We start from the raw sequence: 23,878 nt of genomic DNA on the forward strand, positions 1-23,878 counted from the left end.
CGAAAATCATAAAAAAAGCTTTGAAACATTGTCTTTAATTGCCAATAAAAGAAATGACTAATACTAATTGTTATCATTCTTCAATAATTTTCTACATATTCTAAAAAAAGCTTTATAGATAGTTGAATCGATTTATTAGGCTCAGTTTAAGACATGATTAATATCCGCATGTCTAATTTTTGCAGCAATGTAACAATGGATCATTAATATGCAAAATTTGCAAATATGTTATCTTTCCTTTACTTCCATGTGATATAAGTATTGTGCCATGGCCTAAGAGCCAATAAATAAAGGGGAAATCATCAAAATAGCTAACACTTGGTCAAAATTTCAAAAATAGCCTGTTGACACCCCATAAAATGCCGTTTCACGAATCCCCACCCGGCTCAAAAAATCCTTTCAAGCAACCAACCGTTTTTTGCCACGTGTCCATTTGTCCCCTAGTCTCTATATCTCTGTCACGTTGCAGCACGTTGCAGGAGGATAAAAGTTGGTACTTCAGTGTGTGTTTGTGTGTGAGAGAGACACATTCATCTCCACCGCCACCATCACCTCCACCGCCACCATCACCTCCACCGCCACTGCTCCGCCTCCTTAACCCATACCCACCTCCACCAAACCACCATAACACTACAACCGCCGAACCAAAACGCCACCCCCTTTTCCTCCTTCCCTCCTCTGCCGACAAACCCACCATCACCAAGCCCACCTCCCGTTAAAGATCAGTGTTTTTGAGAAAGAGATAGAGAGAGTACTGGTTTTGAGAAAGAGAGAGAGAGTACTGGTTTTGATGGTGGCGGTGGAGTGATGGTGGCGGTGGAGGTGATGGTGGCGGTGGCGGTGGAGTGATGGTATGCCACGAGCCGGCACAGGTATGCTACGAGCCGGCACAACACAAGGTTCGAGCCGGTTCAGGTATGCTACGAGCCGGCACAACACAAGATTCGAGCCAGTTCAGGAATGCTAGGAGCCGTTTCAGCTGATCCGAGCCGTTTGTCGGACACGTGTCTCCATCATATTGGTCATCGTTGAAGGAACTCCTTGAGCCGGCACAACACAAGGTTCGAGCCGGTTCAGTTGACGGTGCCGCCTCGTGGAGCCGGGTCAGTTGGCCAAAATTGAAAAAACGGCGTGGTCAAGGCTAGTTTCATGATTTACCCATAAATAAATTCCCCAACCAGGGGTAAAAAGGGAAAAGTAGCATTCAAAAAAATGTGGGTCTCATACATTTATCCTTTGCAGAAGTTGCATTGCACACCAGGAGTATGCTTGTAGGTTATATGTTTCTTCTCATTTATCATGTAGATAATTATAAATTTTACTTCTGGGTCAATTTAGGTTGACTTGTATCCCAAACAAGTCGAACCAAATTTTTAATGTCATCTTGATAGCAAATTAGTTATCTTTTATTGTTTTGTGACTGACATCCTTCGGTGGACATGGTGTCGTAGCATTTGCAAACAACGAGATGAATTTGATGGAAACTCCTGAATTAATTGCCCAACCTGAAGATGCTATTCCTATTTGACAAAATGTGTGGAAAATGGCATGAAGAATGTATAAAGACAAACAAAATATACATAACATTCTTTATGTTTTCAAGGAAGGGGTCCCAAAATAGATGCATTTGTTTGTTTTTTATCATCAAAGATTCAATGAATGGATTAAGTTAACATCAAATCAATTGTACAGTAAAGCAGTTTAATGGGTAAATTAAATATTGATTATTTAATAAAATTGTTGCTATATTCATCCTGTTTCACCATATTCTACTTTAGCCAGTTTATATGATTTGACCTATTTCTAATAAAAATATAATCCATTCATTAAAAATGGACTATGAGAAATTTACCTCACATCATAAAAATTGGGACCCACAAAATTAAAATTGTGAGGGAAGGAACCTTGAAAAAAGGCAAACTTTTTCCATTTTCGTATAAACTAACTGCATTTGATGTCAAATTGATAATTACATCTAATGTCTAATTGATAATTAATTTTTGATGACTAATTACATTTGGTAATATCTTATATATATTTCTTTAACTTTGTAATGTTTTAATTTTCTTAATATATTTTAGAGAAATACTTATTGATACACAGGTTGAATCACAAGTAAATATAACCATTATCCAAAGTTGGTTTGTTTTTTAGATAAGTAGTCTATTGACATGGTCAGTTATACGTGTCTTTGTCCATAGTTAAAAGTTAAGTTTTACTCAAACTTGTAATAGTTGATAAAGATATTAATCTTACAAATACGACATCGTACATTTTAAATAAATTTTACTTCGTTGTTACATCATTTAAATTGTCCAACCCGTGAGTATTCACGAGTGATAACCTAGTATATACATATTTCTAAACATAATTATTTTTTATGATTATAATTATTTAATTTATTATTCAGAGTAAAATGACTAAAATACCCTTGGGGTTCATTTGGTTATATTTAACCATGAAAACTAACCTAGTTAGGTCAAAGGACGTAATGTGCAAGGATTTGCAATACGTTTTGAAGGTAAATGATATAATTTGCAATCTGATGTCAACATAAAGGACGATTTTTCGTACTTTACACTAAACTTATAAACAATCATTAACCAAAAACTTCAAACCAGAATCACATGTTCAAAAGCGTCCAATTCAAGTTGATTCTTGGTCTAGTATGGTGTGGGATTCGAAACAAACCGAACAATACTAAACAATAGGCCTACGCTAAACTATAAATTTTTAAAGTTCGAGGTATAGTCTAGTGCGAAAGTGGTAGAAGTCCGTCCCACTTTGCCCAAAGAACACTTTTTGTTTACTCGATGGTGCGTCTTTAATCTAACCCCGCTCGTTAAAAAAAAAAAAGCTTCAACAAGGACATCTCATTTTCTGATCTTTTCTCTCTTTAAGAAAACTCAAGAAGATAGAAACCGAAAGAAATTATAAAATGTTGGCATAGTAAAAGGACCAAGCATTGACATCACTAAACATGCAAGCAGATAATGAAAAAGTGAAACAGAACACAAGATTGCAGAGCAATCTCCATCACTTTTAACCAACAAATTCTCCCTTTCCTGTCCAAATTTCTCAAAATTCTCAACGCCACCCCTTTTTCCCTGCCTCGATTCCTGCAATTCAACACTAATTTCATCCCAATTTGGATTAATTTATGGATCAGATGCACGATTCTCATCTTATATAGCACTTTCGTATATTATTACACAAAGATCCCGATTGTTGCAACAGTTTATCGCACAATTCCTCATCGATTGCATCCAATTCGAGAAAACCGTATAGATTTTATCATTTCAGGCCACGATGTCTGCGTTATGGAGATTCAGGAAGCTTCGAGAAGTTATCGATTCCACCAGATTCCACCTAGGGTTTGTCAAATTAACCGCCGGAATTGATCGTCCGTACATTCCGTTAATCGGTGTGCAAGCTCGGTACAAATCGGAGCACGGCGGCGGCGGTGCTGGTGGTGGTGGTTTTGATGATAATAACGGTAAAACGACGTCGTCGATGACACGTAGGATTAAAACGGAAGCTAATTGCCCTCGGTGTTGTAAACCGATGGATCTGATATTTTCCGATAACCGCAACGTCATTCCGCCACCAGTTTCACCGGAAATTGATCCTCGAGATGAGTGGGAAACACCGCCGAATCCCAGTGCTTATGATGCAGATAGAAAGTTAGGTAATCAGGCGGTTAGTTTGTGTCCTAATTGTAAATCTGCTTATTATTTCCGTCCGTACAAAATGGCTCCACTACAGGGTAGGTTTATTGAGATTGGTAGGTTTAGAAGTGCTGGAAATGGGAAAGATAAGAAGAATAATAACAGTGATGAGGATAATATTACTGCGAATAAGCTTAAGGCGTCGTTTTGGGAGACGTTGCGGAATTACGGCGGTGATCCACCGGAGAATTGGGGGAATCTTCCTCCGGCTACTCAACCGCCGTCGAGTAATGGAATTGCGGTGCATACGCCACCTGGACCGCCTTTTGCACCGGGGGTTAATGTTGTTCGTGCGGGCGGCAGTGGTGGTGGCGGTGGGGATGGTGGTGAGAAGAATGGCGGGTGGGGCGGGTCGAATTTGGGGAAGGATTTGCCAACGCCGAAAGAGATTGTTCAGGGGCTTGATAAGTTTGTCATTGGTCAAACTCAGGCCAAAAAGGTTGTGAATTTAACCCTTTTGGATATTAATATGATGTTTTGTTCTTTGTTTTTGTTTGATTTGGTTTTCCAATTAATGTTCAGGTGCTTTCGGTTGCTGTATATAACCATTACAAAAGGATATATCATGGTTCGTTGCAGAAAGGGTTAGTTACTTGACATTTTCCGACACAATCATACATAATGTTTAGCTTGCGTATAGCCGTTATTGCATGCCGATTTCTTGAATAAGGTTAAATGAAGTTGTTATTGAAATTTAGGTCAGGAGTAGAATCAGGAACAGCTAGCGTAGAAGATGATGACGATAATGTAGAGTTAGAGAAAAGCAATGTACTTTTAATGGGTCCAACTGGCTCCGGTATGACTGACGAGGCTGTTTATTTCATATCGGATCGTTTTAAGTTGTTCGCATATTGTTGAGTATGTTGATTTGGCTTTATTAAAACAGGAAAGACGTTACTTGCAAAGACACTTGCTCGCTTTGTTAATGTTCCATTTGTCATTGCAGACGCAACAACGTTAACACAGGTAAGTTAGATCTATTATCTTTCTTTTTGTGGTGATGAATTGAAAACTGATGTGTATAGTTCAGATATATCATGGTTCATTGCAGAAAGGCATTCACTACTTTATTGGTGATAAAATATGAACACGTTTTATAAACTAAGTCATTTTTATAAAACTTAATATAAACATATTTAAGAAACCTAGTGAGAAGCCTTGTAAAATAGTTTTAAGTTTAGAAAAGATTCCTCTGTATCAGCTCTTTAGTTTTCTATGTACGTGAATTGTTATTAAGTTTATTTTTAATTCATGCATATTGATTATAACTTTTTGAATATTAAGCTCCTCACGCACGTGAGGTGTCTTTCCTGATTGTTTCATTTCAACCTTTAATTTACATACTGATTTTAAGGAAGTGGTTTTTATTATTATTATTATTATTCTGCAGGCTGGTTATGTTGGTGAAGATGTTGAATCCATATTACACAAGCTACTAACGGTATAACTTTTATTTTGTTTAAAAATTTGCTCTTATCATTTATTTCGATAAAAAAAGAGAATTTTGCACCTTAATCAAGTTAGTTATCTTCAAATTCTTGATTTAATTTACCATGATTATCAATTGTAATAAATTATATACCGCCCTGTATTTTTCGAACAACAAAATTGTGAGTTTGACTTTAGAAGTCAAGAGTTATATCTTTTGTTTGCATGTTTTAATCTTTTTTCTGAAGCTATGGTTGTTTTTTTTTTTTGGGTGTACTTGTCTGAATTTTACGGTGTTTATCCTGTTTACTATTTATTTAATATACACGAGTTTATTAGTGAGCTTATCATTTGGAGTTTCAATATGGTATGAAGGTTGCTGAGTTCAATGTTCAAGCAGCACAACAAGGGATGGTTTACATTGATGAAGTTGATAAGATAATCAAGAAGGTCTTTTTGTTTATGTTATTTTTTATTAATCTTCCCAATTACTTATATATATTTGTTAACATTGTTTAATTAATCTTACAGGCTGAGAGCATGAATATTAGCAGAGATGTTTCCGGTGAGGGTGTTCAGCAAGCTCTACTGAAGATGTTGGAAGGAACAGTAAGTAATTATACATTTATACTCCTTATCAGTAAATGTTATAAAATATTATAAGTGATAGGCCTCGCCTGGGGCCTAGGCGCAAAGCGCAAAAAAGGCGAGGGCCTGAGAAAAATTAAGCGCATAATGAAAAAAAGTTAAACTATATTATGTATTAGAAAAAGAATACTATTCTTCAAATAAAATAAACAAAAATTATTATATAAAACTATATATCATCTATTTAGAACCAAAAGTTCTAAAAATATTAGTGTATTAGTGTAGAAAAGTAGTTTTCGTTGGATAAAAGTAGAAATTTGGCTAGAATCTTGTCGGAATTTAGAGAATTTAGCCGGAAACTCTCCGGAATCTAGGAATCTCGCCGGAATCTACGCATGAACCATCACCTAGAGAATTAAAGCGCAATTTCCTCGACTTAAAGCGCAACTACCTTGCCTCACCTGAAAAATGGGCCTAGGCGCAAGAGGCGATGTCTTTTAACAACTATGTGATTATACCATTACAGTTGATAAACATTTTAAATGTAGTATAAATATTATAAATTTGCAGATTGTGAATGTGCCTGAAAAGGGGGCCAGGAAGCATCCTCGAGGCGAAAACATTCAGGTAGTCCATATATTGTAATAAAGCCATTTTTATAATTTCTTTCATATTCCCACATTTGATACTATGCAGTTAATATCGGTGATATATCACCGATATATCGGTTATCGGTCCTCATGTGAAATATCGGTGTCAAATATCGGTACCGATGTTATCGGTGATATTGGATCGATATTTGATTGATATATCACCGGTTTTCCTGATATCAGTACCTTTCTTCTTAGTTCTACCATTCGATATTTTCTTATTGCTGCTATTAGTGTTTTAAGTCTTAATTGTTAATTGTTGGTGTTTTAAGTCTTAACCGGTTCCTACTTGCTACAATTGTTAGTGTTTTGCAAGTTGCAAAAGGTTAATTGTTAGTGTTAAATTGCTATATGTATAAATTCTTCATGATATTAAAATTACCCATATCCCGCCACCGCCATAACCTAAATATCAAATATTGGTCCTTGACCGATATCCGATATTTTACCGCATTAACTGCTTAAATTTGATATTATACTATTATAGTCGATAAACATTTTTGGCTTTCATTTTGCTTCTAATTTTTGCATTGGATTACAATTTTCACAATTTAGAAGTAGATCGCTAGTTGATCTGCACACATTTTTTTTGTTCGTTTTTTAAATCCTTTTTTATAGGTTTTAATTATTTCTTATGATAAAAAACACAATATTGTTAATAGTTAATAATCAATACTTTAGAGTTAAAAGGTGTATGGAGGTTGTAATGGTTCGACCAATATGGCCTGTTCCGCTTTTAGCTACTTCTATGTTCTATATAGAGGTGCACATTTCGGTAAATTTTAGTAACCGGTTTAGGCGGTTATTTTCGTTTTTTGCTTTAACCGGTTTTACTTTAACTGGTTCAGTTATTCACTTTAACCAGTTCGGTTAATAACCGGTTATTTTCAAGTTTTTTTTCTTTTTTTCGATTTTTCCCAGTTAACCGGTGTATGGGTTAAAATAACCCTCGGTTACGAACCGGCAGTTAATATTAACTAGGAACCGGTTACTGGTCTACCGGTTATTTACCGGTTACTGGTCTACCGGTTATTTACCGGTTCTGGTTAACAAACTGGTTTTTTGCCCACCTATACTTCTATATACAACTCATTTGAGATAAAATACAAACGCATATGTAAGTACAGTTGGGTCGAAGTTGGCAGTTGTCACCTTTATCAGAAAGTATATGATGCCAATTTCATGTTTCGGATGACGTTTTCTTCGCATTAAGTTTTTACTAAGTTATGCTCCATAATGAACTTGTAGATAGATACAAAAGACATCCTTTTCATTTGCGGTGGAGCATTTGTAGATTTGGAAAAAACCATATCCGAGAGGTGATTACTAGTTAATTTTCTGTATTATTTTTGTAATCAAAATTTGATTTCATGCATAAATTGCTAGCGTAAAACTCACCTTTATATCAGACGACAGGATTCTTCAATTGGTTTCGGAGCACCGGTTCGTGCAAATATGAGAAGCGGTAAAGTGACCAGTGCTGCTGTGACATCATCTTTACTTAATTCTGTAAGCTTCACTATAATTACTGTTAAATATGGCTCTAAATATTGAAGAAAATGTATTAGGAGATTTTTACGCATTAAAAATACTAAGCCTGTAAATAAGCTGAACGAACACGGACAGGAACTGAGGCATGTTCATGTTCCGTTCATTTAGCTTTAACCGAACACGAACATATAATCGACACATTTTTTTGGTCATGTTCGTTAATTAATAAATGGGCATGTTCGTGTTTGTTTATGTTCTTTCGTTAAAAACCTAAACGAACAATTCCGAACATAAATGAACATAAACAAACAAACTTAAACGAACATAATTTAACAAACAATAAACAACACAAATGAACATGATTAAACAAACATAAATGAACACAAATGAACATAATTGACTAAACATTAACGAATATAAAATAATTTTTTATATATTAATTAGTGATTAATTACGATAAATTTCATTGGTAAACCCATTTTTATTACTAGAAAGCCCAATTACCAATTAGTTTTATTTATATAAGTAGTTAGAAATTTCTTATTATGTTTAATATATATATAAATATTTGAAACAAACATAAACGAACGAGCATAAACAAATGTATACAAATGAACACAAATGAACGAACATAAACGGACGTTCACGAAAATAGATGAACGAACAAAACGTGTGTTCATGTTCATTCGTTTAATTAAATGAACAAAAAAGTGTGTTTATGTTCATTCGTTTATTAAATAAACGAACATAAATGAACTTCCCGCCGAACAAGTTCACGAACAGTTCATAAATGTTCGGTTCGTTTACAAGCCTAAATAATTATTGGTTATTTTGTTTTGGCCCTTTTCAGGTTGAAAGTAGTGATCTTATAGCATATGGACTCATTCCGGAGTTTATAGGACGTTTTCCCATTTTACTTAGTTTATTAGCTCTAACCGAGGACCAACTTGTTCAGGTAAGTTTGTTGTTTGTTGTGTTACTTCACGGGAGTGTGACTTTTAAGTTTTGATTTTGGGGGTGTTTAATTTGTGTTTTGAAAGTGATTATTGATTTTGAATAATTAGATAACATAATCATCTATAATCTAAGATGTGATTTTCTATGTTAAAGTTGTAATAATCAGATAGTGATTTTAGTTGAGACTTTAAAATCAACTAGCTCCGCAACGGGTCCGAAATGTAGATCAAAATAAGCAAATCGGGAAAGTTAAAGTTGTTTGATGTTTTAGTTAAGGGGTTTAACATGTCATTATTAAAGTTGAGGGGCTAAAGTTGGTTAATGCCAAAGTTGATTGATGTGACAAAATAGCATATTTATAGTAAATATAATTACTTCCATGCAGGTCCTCATGGAACCCAAGAATGCTCTTGGTAAACAATACAAGAAGTTGTTTCAGATGAACGACGTAAGCATTTAACTAATTGTTCATTTAGTTTTATTTTGACTAGAGTTGGAAATTTTAGCCCTATAAACTTATAAGCTGATCGATTCGGGATTTCGGATTATGTTTTTCATCCAACGGGCCATACAAATTAAAAAAACAAATAGCTATACAGGTCCACATGAAATGATCAAACGGGCCGAAAGTAGCTCAAAGTTGATTTTATTTTTCATGAATACAGGTCAAATTACACTTCACAGAGAAGGCATTAAGATTAATTGCTCAAAAAGCAATGGTTAAGAACACCGGTGCTAGAGGATTAAGAGCCATACTCGAAACTCTTTTAACCGACTCTATGTATGAGGTAAGTATAACCGTATAAGTTGCTTCATCTTCATTAAAATTACAAAAAAAGTTAAAATTTCTTAATATCCACCATAAATCACATATTTACATTCCTGTTTTTTTGTTTGGAGCTCAGATTCCAGATGTCAAGACGGGAGATGATCGAATAGATGCAGTGGTGATTGACGAGGAGTCGGTTGGGTCAGTAGATAAACCGGGATGTGGTGGAAAAATCCTCCGTGGTGACGGTGCATTAGAAAATTATCTTGCAAAGACCAAGTGTAAAGAACAAATGGTATGAACTTCGACTTTTTCCCACAAGATCAGTTCCATATTCGAGTCAACTATAGGTTTGACCCGCTCTATGCTTCATGTTTTGCAGGAAGCCGATGGGCAGATATTGGAAGGTGAAGACGACGTTTCATCAAAAGCCATGAGTATGTAAGATCACAAGCGATACAACTTTAATCAATTTTTAAAATTAATGTAGAATGAAGTTTACTTTGTTGATTGCATTGTAAAAACCATTCATAAAGTGGTTGTAAATTATATTTATACATGACGATGTAGAACAGAATAGCATCTGATTCGGGTCGGTAGGCAAGAAAATAAAAAAAAAAAAGTTCGGATTCAACTTTCCCTTTTAAAGCTGTAAACTGTAAACAAACTTCCTAAATGCAAGGATTCAAGCTGATTTTCATGGGCATTGTTTTGTATTCAATGACTTATGTGGATAAAAAATCCTTATATGTTTTATTTGGAGTGTTACCAATATTAATATAAGGCTATGCGGTATGGTAGAAGCCCATTCTTGTAGGATGATCCGCCACGTAAGCGCCATGTAGATCAGGTGTGAGGATGGAGGTAAGGAAATGGGGGATGGGCCTAAAATATATGTATGTATATGTTGTATGTATATGTGTGTAAGAGATGGGAGGCCCGTCGAATTCGTCACACCCCGACGATCTCGACGAGAGGCACGGCGACGAAGTGGGGGAAATGGAGAGGGGGCAAGACGGGGCTGGACGGTCTCCATACCGTCCAGCCTAACGTCCAGCCTAAGAGCTCTAACGAAAGAAAACTAAAGGTGTTTGTAGGGTACTTCACAAAATTTTACATAGTAAAAAGGAAAATGGACAATCTGATTCACACCACTTACTCCTAACATTACTCACTCAACATACTTCCCTTTAGATTCTTGTTCTCCAAAGACATTGGAGGGATACTTTGTTGATGCCTAAAAACGTTGTACGGATCGATTTGTGTCTTCGCTTTCACCAGTCGATTGTAGTTGTTACCAAAATACCTCTCTCCCCATTTCCGACATATCTCAACTGCATCATCATCGCTTGACTCGACCCTAGTTTTGATCCAGTTCATCACTCCTAGATCAACATCCATGTAGTTAACATACGCAGATCGTGGATCTCGTGCTACGTAAGGTGTCATCGAGCCATGAAAGCCCCGTATCCATGCTATATAGTCATTGGTTTTGTCATTATCGGTTTCTTTCCATTCTACTAGATACTGAATAGTGAAGATATTCCCTTTTCTATGAGGAAAAGGAATCGAATCACTACTTATTGTTTCCATTACCCCACCATACGGATCGAGAATTACATACCCTTTTGGTTGTTTCTCGAGTATGTCAAGTGCTGTGGTTAGGCCGAATCTTGGAATTGGTTTCTGGACATAGTCTGATTTGGCCTTGTAGTATAGTTTGTCTTGTAAGAACCGGTTTTTCAAGTCGGAAACTGTGCTTTGATTTCCGTATCCCGAGAAGAAAAGAACAGACTCGATCCAACTCATTTCTTTACAGTCATTTTCAACTACTCGTAACTCCGGGAAAGTTTGGTTTATGATCGATAATGCTTTGGTTTTCGGTCCCAAGTAGAACCCTTTGAACGTAGCCGATATGCCAGGTTTGTTCTTCCGTTCAGGCAAACCCGCACCAACAAAAGACGATAGGTAGAAGTCGTCATGCAATTTAGGTGCAACATGTTGCCATCTATTTACTAGATCGGCCACTTGTCCTTTCGTGCCTGGTCTAGACACGATAAAACAAGTGACTATTTCTGGTACACTTGATAATTTAACATTCCAAGCGTACACAATTCCCCAAGCCCCACCTCCACCACCTCGTATCGCCCAAAAAACATCCTCTCCCATCGCGGCGCGGTTTAGCAACTCCCCCTCAGCAGTTACTAAAACCGCATCAACTACATTATCGGCCGCCAAGCCATATTTCCTTGACAATAACCCGAACCCACCACCCGAAATGTGACCACCCATGCCAACAGTCGGGCATGAACCCGCCGAGAAACCATGGACAATGCTCGACTCCGCTATCGCACAATACGTTTGACCAAGTGTCGCACCCGCTTCTACCCACGCGGTACCCGAGTTCACATCCACCGAAACACGGTCCAGCCTTGTAAGATCTATCACCACAAACGGATGCCCGTCCATGGCCACGGACGACACCCCCTCGTAGCTATGACCACCACCCCGGACCCTAATCTCTAGCGACGACTCTCGAGCACACACAACCGTTTTCACCAACTGCTCCTTCGTCTCCGGGAACACAATAACAGCCGGTTTAGGTAACCCCAAACCCGAAAACCGAAGATTCTGAATCGAGAAATTAAGAAGCTCGTAGTAAACCGATGACGAGGAGTCATTATTCGAGCTCAAAAGAGTCGAAAAGTTACCAACACCAAACCGAGTTAAACACGAAATGAACACATCAGTAGGTTCTTCTTGATCTTGATCTTCATGTTCATGTTCATAAGCTAACAAAGGTACAGAAACATTCATGGTCAAGAACACAAAGATGGTGATCTTATGCAAAAGATTACACCCCATAAAAGATTTGAGTAATGTTGAACAGTTGAAGGTGGATTTATATGCATGATTAGTGTTAATATTATATGAAGAATCATAGTGATTGTTAGGAGACGACAAACAGATGAATGTAAACCAGATACTAACGTATAACGCCGGCCATTGCCATTTTCTTAATTTGTTGAAGAACTTGTGAAGCTGCATGCAGACAAACTGAGCTTTCTGTAATAATATTATATTATATGATAAAGATTGAGAAACAGTGGGCTGTTTGATTATTTGGATAGATTTAAACGGTAAAAGTCTAATGATTTGTTGAATTTTCATACCAAAAATACCAAGTTTTAGAGGTCAAATCGGACGCATTTTGTCTTCATGATTTTGACATAATTAACGTTGTTGTATGATTGTTCCATTTGTTGAACAAACAGGTTTTTAAAACATAACAGATTAATTACATATGTCTTTGAAGTTTGAACGACGTATATATGATCGGGAAGTTTATTAAGATATTGACGTGAAAATCAACGTGAGTCCAAGTGGTATGGATCTTTCTCAACCTATGATTATGATTATTGTAATTTGTAAACTACTAGGTTAGGTCATGTATAATCCACTAGTTTTTTTTTTTTTTAATAATATTTTATTAATACATACTAGGTTAGCATATGATATATTACACGGTGGCTTGTATTAGTAAAACTTCGTTTTATTTTGTAAATTTAAATATGGACGTGGAATAGAAAAGACAAGAAAAAGAAAAAGAAAAAGAAAAAGAAATCACAATTCTTAAATACATAATTTAGAAAATGAAAACAAATTAACGGTGAATTAATATCTTATTATAAAAATGGTAAAGTTAAATAATGAAGACGTGAAAGGTTAATGAAAAAGAAATAAACAATGTTTTAAATATTATATTGATAAGGAAATTGGGTAAATTTGAAACGGGTAAGAATCCATGTGTAGTTAAATAGGTATACGGTTTGGACGGAAAAAATGATGTCTACAATTGTGTCATGTGTCTCCTGAGATTTTTAATTATCAGGTATAGAGATAGAGATTATATAACTCAAACAAAGTTAAATGTATTTGTGATAAACTTGATGATAGTAGTGGTAATTTAAGATTTGAAGCAATTTTATTATACGAATAAAAAAACTACCAGAAACGAGTGCGGGTACCCTACTAGTATAATAATAATGGGTAAGGTTATTGTAAAAAAGATCAAAAGTGTGAGAAAGGTAAGAAAGAATCTTAGCCATTAGATCTAAATTAATTGAAAAGGGTAAACAAGTAATTTTATCATTAATTCAATTAATAAAAAACTTCTCATAACCGCCACCTTAATTATAGGAAGTGTATAACACCATTCACCAAGTATATAACACCATTCAATATGTATATAACACCATTCAGCAAGTATATAACACCATTCAGCATTCAACAAGTATATATAACACCATTCAGTAAGTATATAACACCATTCAGCAAGTATATAACATCATTAATTGACTAAACATCTGATCAAAACACATTTTTTTCTCTATATAAGTATAGCAATATGGTACTCATATTAAAGATAAAAAAACGCTCGTTATTATGGTGTAATTTTTTTTAAAAAAGTTACGTATAAAAAGTTATTGACGTTTAAAAAAGACGGGGGGAAGTTACATGTGCATTACCTAATTTCTAGTGGATTTAAAAGACTATATTGCCCTTAAATATTTCAAATCAGTCCAAATTAATGGAAATATTTTACAATTTGGACCCTATTGATTTCAACCATTAGATCAAAAGATCTAATGACTGAGATTCTTTCTTACCCTTCTTACACTTTAAGCCTTTTTACAGGATCCTCTACCTAATAATAATAATGATTTAGAAAGTATGTTTATTTGAAGCGTATATTAAAACACTATAAATTAGCAACCCTTTTGTGCATACATGACTTGTAACCAATGCTTTGTGAGTTTTTCAAAAAAAAAAATAGATTTTTATACTTTTCACCCAAAGGTATTTGCTAATTTACTTTTAACCCAAAATTATTTGTTTTTTTTTTACTTTTTACCCAAAACTTTTTATCTTTTACTATCTATCCTCACAACTTTTTTTACTTTCAACTTTAGTCCTTTATAGTTTTCATTTTTCGCAAATTTTTCGTTTTATACTTCGTTCTAAATTTTGTGGGTTAACACATCGCAATGTGCGTGGTGTAACGTTTTTACGTTTCGTTCTAAACTTTGCGAGTTAACACGACGCAACGTGCGTATGTGGTTCAACGTTTTTACATCGTCTATTATTTCCCCGTTTGACAAGTTCGACATAACGTGCGGGTCCTAAATTGACTTAGTTATTAATTTCCATGTTTAGCGTTTCAGTCTAATTTCTTCACATAAACACGCCACAACTTCAGTGTTGGTGGTCGCTCCGGTAATGTGGCATTGATGCTATTTGGCACAGTTTTACATCCCTGGAGGTTTTTCAAAGAAAAAATGGTTATGCATATGGTTGTTGTAACCTTGGCTTTGGGGGGTTTTAAAAAAAATTGATTTTTTTACTTTTCACCCAAAAGTATTTCATAAGTTACTTTTCACCCAAAACTATTTGATTTTTTACTTTTAACCCAAAACTTTTTATCTTTTGCAATCTATACTCACAACTTTTTTTACTTTCAACTTTCGTCCTTTATAGTTTTCATTTTCCACAAATTTTTCGCTTTATGCTTCCTTCTAAATTTGTGACTTAACACATCGCAACGTGCGTCTTTGGTTTAACGCTTTTACGTTTCGTTCTAAATTTTGCGAGTTAACACGACGCAACGTGCGTGTGTAGGTGAACGTTTTTACATCGTCTATTTTTTCCCGTTTGACAGGTTTAACATAACGTACGGGTCCTAAATCAACTTAGTTATAACTAAAGAATTCCCGCCGCATTGCGACGGGTCGTAATTCTAGTTTTTCTTAAATGTTAACTCTTTTAAATATTGTAGCTTTTATTAATAAATCAACCAAATAGATAATGGATATAGATTACTTATATTGTGGGATTTAATAAAATAATGATCAAACCCTAAGATTTAACTTGTATATTGTAGGAATAAAAAATTAACGTGGAAGAGTGGTTATGATAGTAACATATAACCTTCTTTGAAATCATTATTATAACAAAAACAAAATTATAAGTAATTTATTATTTTTAACGGTAAGTATTATTTATAAAAATTTGAACATAAATATATTGTCAATAAACTACAAAACGTTTCATAGACGAACAATAAAATTAACGTGGGAGAGTGATTATGATAGTGACATTTGACATTCTTTGAAATCATTATTATAACAAAAAACAAAATTATAAATAATGTATTACTTTTAACGGTAAGTATTATTTATAAAAATTTGAACATAAATATATTGTCATTGTCATTGTCAATAAACTACAAAACGTTTCATGGATGAACAGTTTCGCCACAAATCCATGAAAGTGGAGACCAACGGTAAACAAGGTGCGTGTAATGCCATTTCTGACGAATAAAACAATTGTGAGCCAATTGCTCAACTTAGTTCTAAACAAGTTCCTACCAATCATAGCAACTATTGAACACGATGCTATTTGAAGAAGTAGTAGAAAGAACAAAATTATTTAAGGACCACCTTAAAAGTCAAGACGAACCAGAAGACAATAATCAAGCTAAACTTCTAATGACAAGTTTAAAAACTAAAGATCCTGAAATTTGGCACCATAGTAAAGCCATAAACGACATGGTAATCAAACTCATGGTAGAGATCATGGACGAAACTTTAAAAAAAGACATGGAAGAGATTTTAGCAAAGAAAAAAAAAGGTCATGAGAGAGTGAGTCAAAGAACCACGGAGAAAAGCAAATTTAGATGTTTCGAATGTGGTAACTACGGTCACTTCTCGTATGAACAAAATGGAAAGATGACAAGAAAGAAAAGAATGAGCAAGAATCCCTTCTCATTTATGAAGAAGAAGATCCAATCTATGAAGCGTAAAAGATAAATCAAAACTAAGGGGAAGAATGCTAGTTATTTGTATTACTATTACAACATATGTATTGACGATTAGCACCATCACACCCACCAAACCATTTATTGTGTCCGTTCACCAAAGGGTATCACAACCTTTCACCAACGATAAATACCCCTATATAGGTACCCTTCAGTTAAATGTGATACAAGTATGAAGTTAGTATGAGGCACCTATATGTAACCGAACCATCATTGAAGTATCTTAAAACTAAATTGGAACCCTCCTTTTAGATGGTCTCTTTGTAAAGTTCTCAAGAGTAATACAAAGTTTTTTTTGTTTGCAAACTTAAGCTTGTGTTCTGCCATAGCCCGCAAGTCATGTTAAATTGTAGCGATCAGTGCTAGAAAAAAAAAAAAACAACAGTCTAATATACTTTTAATTCTATATCATTGTCCATTATCAGACTTAAACTCTCGTCTATAATTTAGAAAGGACACTATTACACACCTAGATATTGCTAGGCTAAGACTGATATTTTTGCCGAAAATACAAGTCAATAAGGGGATGACGGCGCAGTTTGTTACTCGTCTACCTGCTATCCTTATATAATTTGCCCTGGTGATGTTTATTGAAAAAATTAAAGGATCTAGAAAAAAAAAACATATTTATCATACTTTTATTATAAAACTGTTATCAATCTATATTATTTTATGTATTACAATCTTAAAATTTCTGATGAAATAAAGATAAAACCATGTAGAAGTGTAGAACGAGTGACTGCTGATCCCAAATATTAAAATGGCAGTGTAATTCTTTTTAAGAATTGAGCGATGAGATCGATGCCGGCCAACCGCAAAGTTCCAAAGGCTGCCGTTTACATATATTTACTTGTATATTTTATACACCAACTATAGATTATCATGCTTAAAAGTGAATTATATTTGTGCAACGATAATTATTAATTATGTTTGATATTATCCTATAAAAGGACTAAAGAGAGGTGTTACTTTTTTATTTCATTTTTTTATATTGGTCAGTATATACCATGAATCACGTTAATCTTTTAAATAATATAACTGAAGAAAAATATTACGTGACTGATCACTTTATAACTTTCCCATAACTTGTAGGCTATCTAACAACTAATTAAAAGCTGTATTTTCCTTTCTTGGGTGTCCTAAAAAGTCGTAGTATTTTCTTGGTTTTCCTAAATTTTTCTTGCTAATTAATCAATAACTTTTAATTTAATTATTAAAAATCGTATATTATATTATATGTTAAACTATACATTGAGTATCATTCAATCCAATGTCACATGGCATTGCAACTAATGGTTTCTTAAATTTAAAAACAATCCTCAAAATTCATCAGGATATCTTGACAAAAACATATATAAGCAGGTCACCTGTTCTCACTGAATTTTCAATTAACACACGGCTGATATTCACTTTTGACAAAAGGCAACATCAAATCATATATTTTAGCTACTAGACGCATGCGTTAATCCATATATGGATTTCAGTACTTTATGAACATTCTCAGTATTACTGGAATCCATGTATATCCAAAGGTGTCCTATATATATAAAAATCAATCTTTGTTCTACCGACTCTAGAACTTATTCTAGCTATTTGATAGTTTGTAAAACATAATCTTGATGTTTTATCGCCTAAATACTTCCGATACTTAGAAAAGATTTATGTCTTATATATTTAGAATTTAGTTGTTAGTCAAATATAAGAGTATTCATATGCATTTAGGTTAGTTCTCGTACAACCAGGTCAGACAAAATCCGATTGAATTCATTCCAGTGGCGTTGAAACCAGCTCGTCAAACCCTAACTATTAACCCTAAACTTTAACATCTAAACTATAAACCTTAAAAGTTGGACCATAAAGGCTAAACACTAAGGGGCTGTTTGGCAACATCTGAATGGTTAAGTGCTGAACCAGTAAGAGGTTTGAATCATTAAGTACTTAACCAGTAAGATGTACGAACCATTACGAGCATGTATAATGCTTAACCGTTCAGAGACAAATGTCTGACCAATTCAGATTAGAGGTCTTAATCATTCAGACTCTGTATAAATCTTAACCATTCAGAGCCAAATGTCTGAACCATTCACACATCTGCTCGTGAAACAAACAGTCTAAACCATTAAGTACTGAACCAGTAAGAGGTCTGAACCATTAAGAGTCTCATTAAGCGGTAAACAAACAGTCCCTAAGCTAAACCTTAATGGCAAACCCTAAAATGAGACCCTCAAAGTTAACTTTAAACACTAAAAGCTAAACTCTAAATATATTTGATTAGCGTTCGACAAGGCGGTTCCACTGCCACTAAAATGAGTTCAATCGAAGTTCATTTGACTCGTTTCCTGTATTTCTTAGGTTAAGATCTATTTATATTTGATTGAATCCATTTAATTTAATGTCATCTTATCCTCACTCCATTATATAATAGAAAGTGTCAAAATAATTAAGAACATAACCTTGATAATTAGACATAACACAATGTGTATCCTTTTGGTATTTATATGAACAGAGTGAACTAATCTCAGCCATTCATTTGTTTTTTGATTAAAATGATAGGATTGTAATTTTACCTTTAATTTTCATAAATTAGATTTAAAGCATTTTGTTTTAATTCTTGATTTCAGCTACATGTTTCCTATTTAAATCATTTTGTTTTAATTCTTGATTTCAGTTACATATTTCCTATTTTGTAGAGATTATACATTTTCTCATGACATATTTACATTCTCTCATTTTCCAACTTCCTTGGATGATGATTCTGTTATTAATAATTAGTAGTGCATGCGGAGTTTGGAAAAAAAAAACAAAGATTTTTTTTTTATTTTGTCCCCATGGCCTCTCAAGTAAATATGGGAAGTAAGGTAAAATAATCTTTAACACCAAATCTTCTCTTCTAATAAGAATATAAAAAAAAATCGCATCAATAGCATTCGTAATTTTTTTATCATATAGTTTATAATACAAGGGGTAAATTTATTTTTAAATTAATTAAAATGAAGAAATCATCAATAACATTCCATTCATAGTGTTGTTATACATATATGTACTTTTTAATTTACATGTGTATGTATATGTATAAAAAAGATATACATATGTGTATAAAACAGTTTGGCTGAATAGAAACTGTGTATAAAATATACACAAACAAAACTAATAAATGGTTTATACACATATGTACTTGTATTGGATACTCAAAGTACACATATGTATTATTCAAATTACATATGTATGCATGTGTATAAAATGGATATATGTATGTGTATAAAACAGGTTGGCTGAATAGTAATTGTGTTTATTTTTAAATTAGTAAATTAGTTAATTGGTGAGAGAAATGAAGAAAGAGAATGTAATTAAATATTTAATTGGAAAGAGAACTAGTTAACAATTTACACTTATACCCTTTTCATTTATTTTCTACACATAAATAATTAGAAAATTGTCATTATTATAAATCTCAAGATCTCATAAATCAATGGACAAGATTTGTTCATTTTGTTCACAAAAACAATATGGTTCACTCTTGAACCCTACCCATATGAGCAAACCAGTATCTTTAAATCCATATCCCACATAAATTTGCAATGTGCCAAAATTGACACTCCATTTTCGTCCGCCATTATATTCATTGCCGTCGGGCGGCCTTAATCCTTAAATATATATATCGTTAGTGGTTATTCCACTTTTGGCGTTTTATATTTGTGAATGTAATGTAAAGTCAACCCTCATAGTCAATGGGTCGCTTTGGATCTATCAAATCATATTAAAAGTGAATTGTTGTAAATCAACGGTCTATTAGCAACCAGTATATAACTCTACTAAATATGCGAGAACAAGATTATAAAGATCATGTAGATAACAAGAATATGGAGAATAAGAGAACATGAATTCTTATACATTAAAGTATCATCATGCAATACAAAGAAACGTATATATATAGGGTTCTTACATTAATACAAAGAAAATGAAGAGATGGGAGTTAGGATATGGATAGTCATCATAATATAGCTTATTTATAACACTCCTCTTGACTATCCATGTGATAAAAGAAAACAATGTATTATACGCTTGGTGATTCTGCCTCGTTAAAAACCTTGCTAGGAAAACCCAGTGGGACAAAACCTCAGCTAAGGGAAAAAGAGTGCAGCGCGTATTTTCTCCTCTTGATACTTTTGGATCAGGTATGTTGCCTCATTAAAAACCTTACTAAGAAAACCCAATGGGATACAACTTAGTGAAGGGAAAAAGAGTGCAATTTGTGTAATACTCCCCCTCATTTGAACATGTATTCTTCAAGTGACTAGTGCCCATTTTTATTGAAAGTTGCTCAAAGTTTTTGTAGTCAATGATTTGCCGCTTGATCCCTTAATGTGCAATTCTTTATGTTCGCAATGTTGTATATCTTCATATGAGCTTTCTAGTGCCTCTTCTTTTACATAAATATCATAAGATCCACAACTGTGAATTGTTACATTCCCTGCATTTACAAAACTAACCAAACTTGTTTTGACAGGTTAGTAAAATATAAATTCATATCTTACATACCTTAGATGTATTGAAATAGATGTTTTCCTATTTCAATATTTCGTCGTTTAACACATGCTATATCAAATCGATAAATTCAATAAAGATATATAAAATCATGAATAGATAGCAAGAAATACTAATGCACAATTGCACTTAAAGATGGTACCTATAGACCAAAATTTTCAATTTCTTTCATATGAAGCTATAACAGCCATTTTATATATCAAGTAATTGAACAACCTTTAACGTAGTTAAAGGATAAACTTTGTTCATGGTAAAACGCGTCAACCTCTAATAGATATAGTTTGGTTGATTACACATATACTCGAACTACAGATCGAGCGATAATTACAATTTGTCAAGGTCATTTAAAAATTCTCCCTTTAAAAGCTCGACAGTTTCTGTCGATGGTGCCTAGACATCATCACTGTAGATTATAGTGAACTTTTAGGAGAGGACTTTTGATAAAGATGGATACTATTATCAAACTCGTATTGCTTTTTATCATAATATCTCATGAGTTGTACAACACTCCATCCAACTATTTTATCCATACTATCTTTTTAAGTTTATAAAGATACATTATGAGGTTTTGAAATCAATGCTTCAAGCATTTACAATCATTCACTTACTTATTTCCACTTTGAAAAACAATGTATGTGCATACACTCTTTAGAAGTTCTGTTACATAAACATCCTTATTGATTTCTATATCATATGCTAGGATGTCTTGAACACTTGCTTCCTTTGTATAATACATATTGTACCATGCTTATACACTGTACATTGAGATACCATAATCACCAAGCACGGGTATTCTATGTATGTTTATTGGTGCACAAGAATTACATCCATAAGATGTTTCCACTTAACCTTATAAGCACTTAGATGCTTTAGGATACTCATCAAGAGTTCCAATTATATTCAATGTATTCAAATATGAATCTGTATACAACGGTCATATCGTTCTCGAGAACTTATTTTTACATGATTTTAATAAATTAAATTCTTGAGGGACTTTCATGTAAACTTTTAGTATCCAGTGATTCATAACTTTCATAAGACACATATCAATTCTCTCTTTATATTACCAGATTAATTAAATATTGGAAAGCCAATACATCCACCACCGGAGAATGCGTCTCCTCATAATCAGTCATAGGTCTTTGCGAAAATACTTGTGCCACCAATTTTGCCTTATATCACTTTATTTAATTTTCACATAATTCACATAAAAGACCCATTTGTATCCAACATATTTTACATTTTCAGTTGTATGGACTGTTAGTCCAGAAACTTTCCATGTTATTAGAGAATTCAACTCTGCCTTATTTGTGTCTTTCCATTTTGGCCAATCATTTATATGTTTTCATTCATAGGCAGATCTTAAATCTTGATCCTCGTCACTTCATCATTTCAAGCGCTGTATTATATACAAAAGTATAACGACGTCGATTTTATTTTTGATTCCATACATATCTTAGACATGATACAACTTATCGAGATCTCTTTATTTTCAGGTACCTGAAGTTCTTCTTGAACCATCATGTCTATTGTCTCTTCAAGAGACCATTTTAATATAACCTCGACTTGACCATCTTAATTAGTTGCTCCAACTTTTGAGGAATTTTATTGTTGGAATCGACTGGTCTACCACGCTTCAGACGTGCAATAGACTCATTACAAACATGTGGTGATTGTCCTTCTGAGACACTCATCTTAATTGGAGCATTAGCAGTTGGTATATGTGACATAGTCACCTTTTTAAGGTCAGTGAATGCGTCTGGTAATAGATTCGCTAATCTTTGTAAATGAGTTATTCTTTGAACTTCTGGTTCACACTTTTAGTTTTAAGGATCAATGATAATTCATACCAACTCATTTCTTTTTCAACTGCTTTTTATCTCCCCCCTGATGTTGGGAATGTTAATCCATTTAGATGGATATCAATTAATTGAGCCATAAATAAATATCTCGTGAAAGACTCTATTCGTTATCATATTTCCCAACCACCTTTTAAGGTCCCATCTTTGTGCGTAGTGGTGGATCAATTTCAATATATACTGCACAACCAAAATCTTAGAAGGGACATATTTGGTTCCTGACTGAAACCAACTATAATGGGAGAATCTATTACAACATGTTGGCCTGATGTGAATTAATGTTATTGCATGTAAAATTACATGTACTCATATATAAACATGAACTTGCTCTCATGATTATTTGCTTTGCTGTCAATCGTAGACGTTCAGTGATCGTCTTAACAAAAGCACTTATACGAATGTTTTTTTAAGAGCTTAGGAATTAAATTTACCATTATTACCAAAATAAATACGTAATCTGGAATATTGTGGTTGTTATCTCATTAGCTAAGCCACATATCACACAAACTTCAAGTTGTGAATTTGATAACCATTTAGACGATGCATCGATTTAAAACACTAAATGGTATCATGTTTGGATATGTGTATCCTTCAGTCACTTCCAGAATATTTAGGGATACACACCCTCATTTATTTGGCAAATATAAATTTCCGTTGAGAGCAAACATTACATACAAATTATCAGCTTGAAGAATCTTCTACTTCTTCATTATGTTTCACATCATCATTGACTCGGTGTGGTCTAACCAGTCATGCCAATTAAGTATCTAATCATGATACATAAACTTCTAGTTTACGATCGTATGTGTAGTAGTTGCATTACGCGAGAGAACAACGTGTTATCATTGCAAACTATTTTGTTATATGACTTTTTTTTCTCATTTTGTTCTTGTATAATCACTACCATAATTTGCCACTTATAGTGGTCAATCTCATTATGACCGTTATTACAATTCTGAACTTGGCTATCATATCACTACTGATGA

The 23,878-nt window shown here is 33.8% G+C and overlaps 2 protein-coding genes across 2 annotated transcripts; one reads left to right on the forward strand and one right to left on the reverse strand.

The window, feature by feature from the left end:
- The first annotated feature begins 2,938 nt into the window (after nucleotides 1-2,938).
- On the forward strand, nucleotides 2,939-10,317 carry LOC110913120 (CLP protease regulatory subunit CLPX3, mitochondrial). The gene is made up of 15 exons (XM_022157976.2): nucleotides 2,939-4,167; nucleotides 4,251-4,312; nucleotides 4,427-4,524; nucleotides 4,615-4,694; nucleotides 5,119-5,169; nucleotides 5,532-5,606; nucleotides 5,688-5,765; nucleotides 6,315-6,371; nucleotides 7,643-7,713; nucleotides 7,804-7,903; nucleotides 8,736-8,840; nucleotides 9,228-9,290; nucleotides 9,508-9,630; nucleotides 9,748-9,906; nucleotides 9,994-10,317. The coding sequence occupies exons 1-15, from the start codon at nucleotides 3,310-3,312 to the stop codon at nucleotides 10,054-10,056; spliced, it is 2,043 nt and encodes a 680-aa protein (XP_022013668.1). The 5' UTR covers nucleotides 2,939-3,309; the 3' UTR covers nucleotides 10,057-10,317.
- Nucleotides 10,318-10,683: 366 nt separating this feature from the next.
- LOC110887944 (reticuline oxidase) lies at nucleotides 10,684-12,434 on the reverse strand. The gene has a single exon (XM_022135501.2). It carries the CDS (start codon nucleotides 12,426-12,428, stop codon nucleotides 10,779-10,781), a length of 1,650 nt encoding a protein of 549 aa, XP_021991193.2. The 5' UTR covers nucleotides 12,429-12,434; the 3' UTR covers nucleotides 10,684-10,778.
- Nucleotides 12,435-23,878: the final 11,444 nt, after the last annotated feature.

This window comes from Helianthus annuus, chromosome 2 (genome assembly GCF_002127325.2).
Source record: "Helianthus annuus cultivar XRQ/B chromosome 2, HanXRQr2.0-SUNRISE, whole genome shotgun sequence".
NCBI lineage: Eukaryota > Viridiplantae > Streptophyta > Magnoliopsida > Asterales > Asteraceae > Helianthus > Helianthus annuus.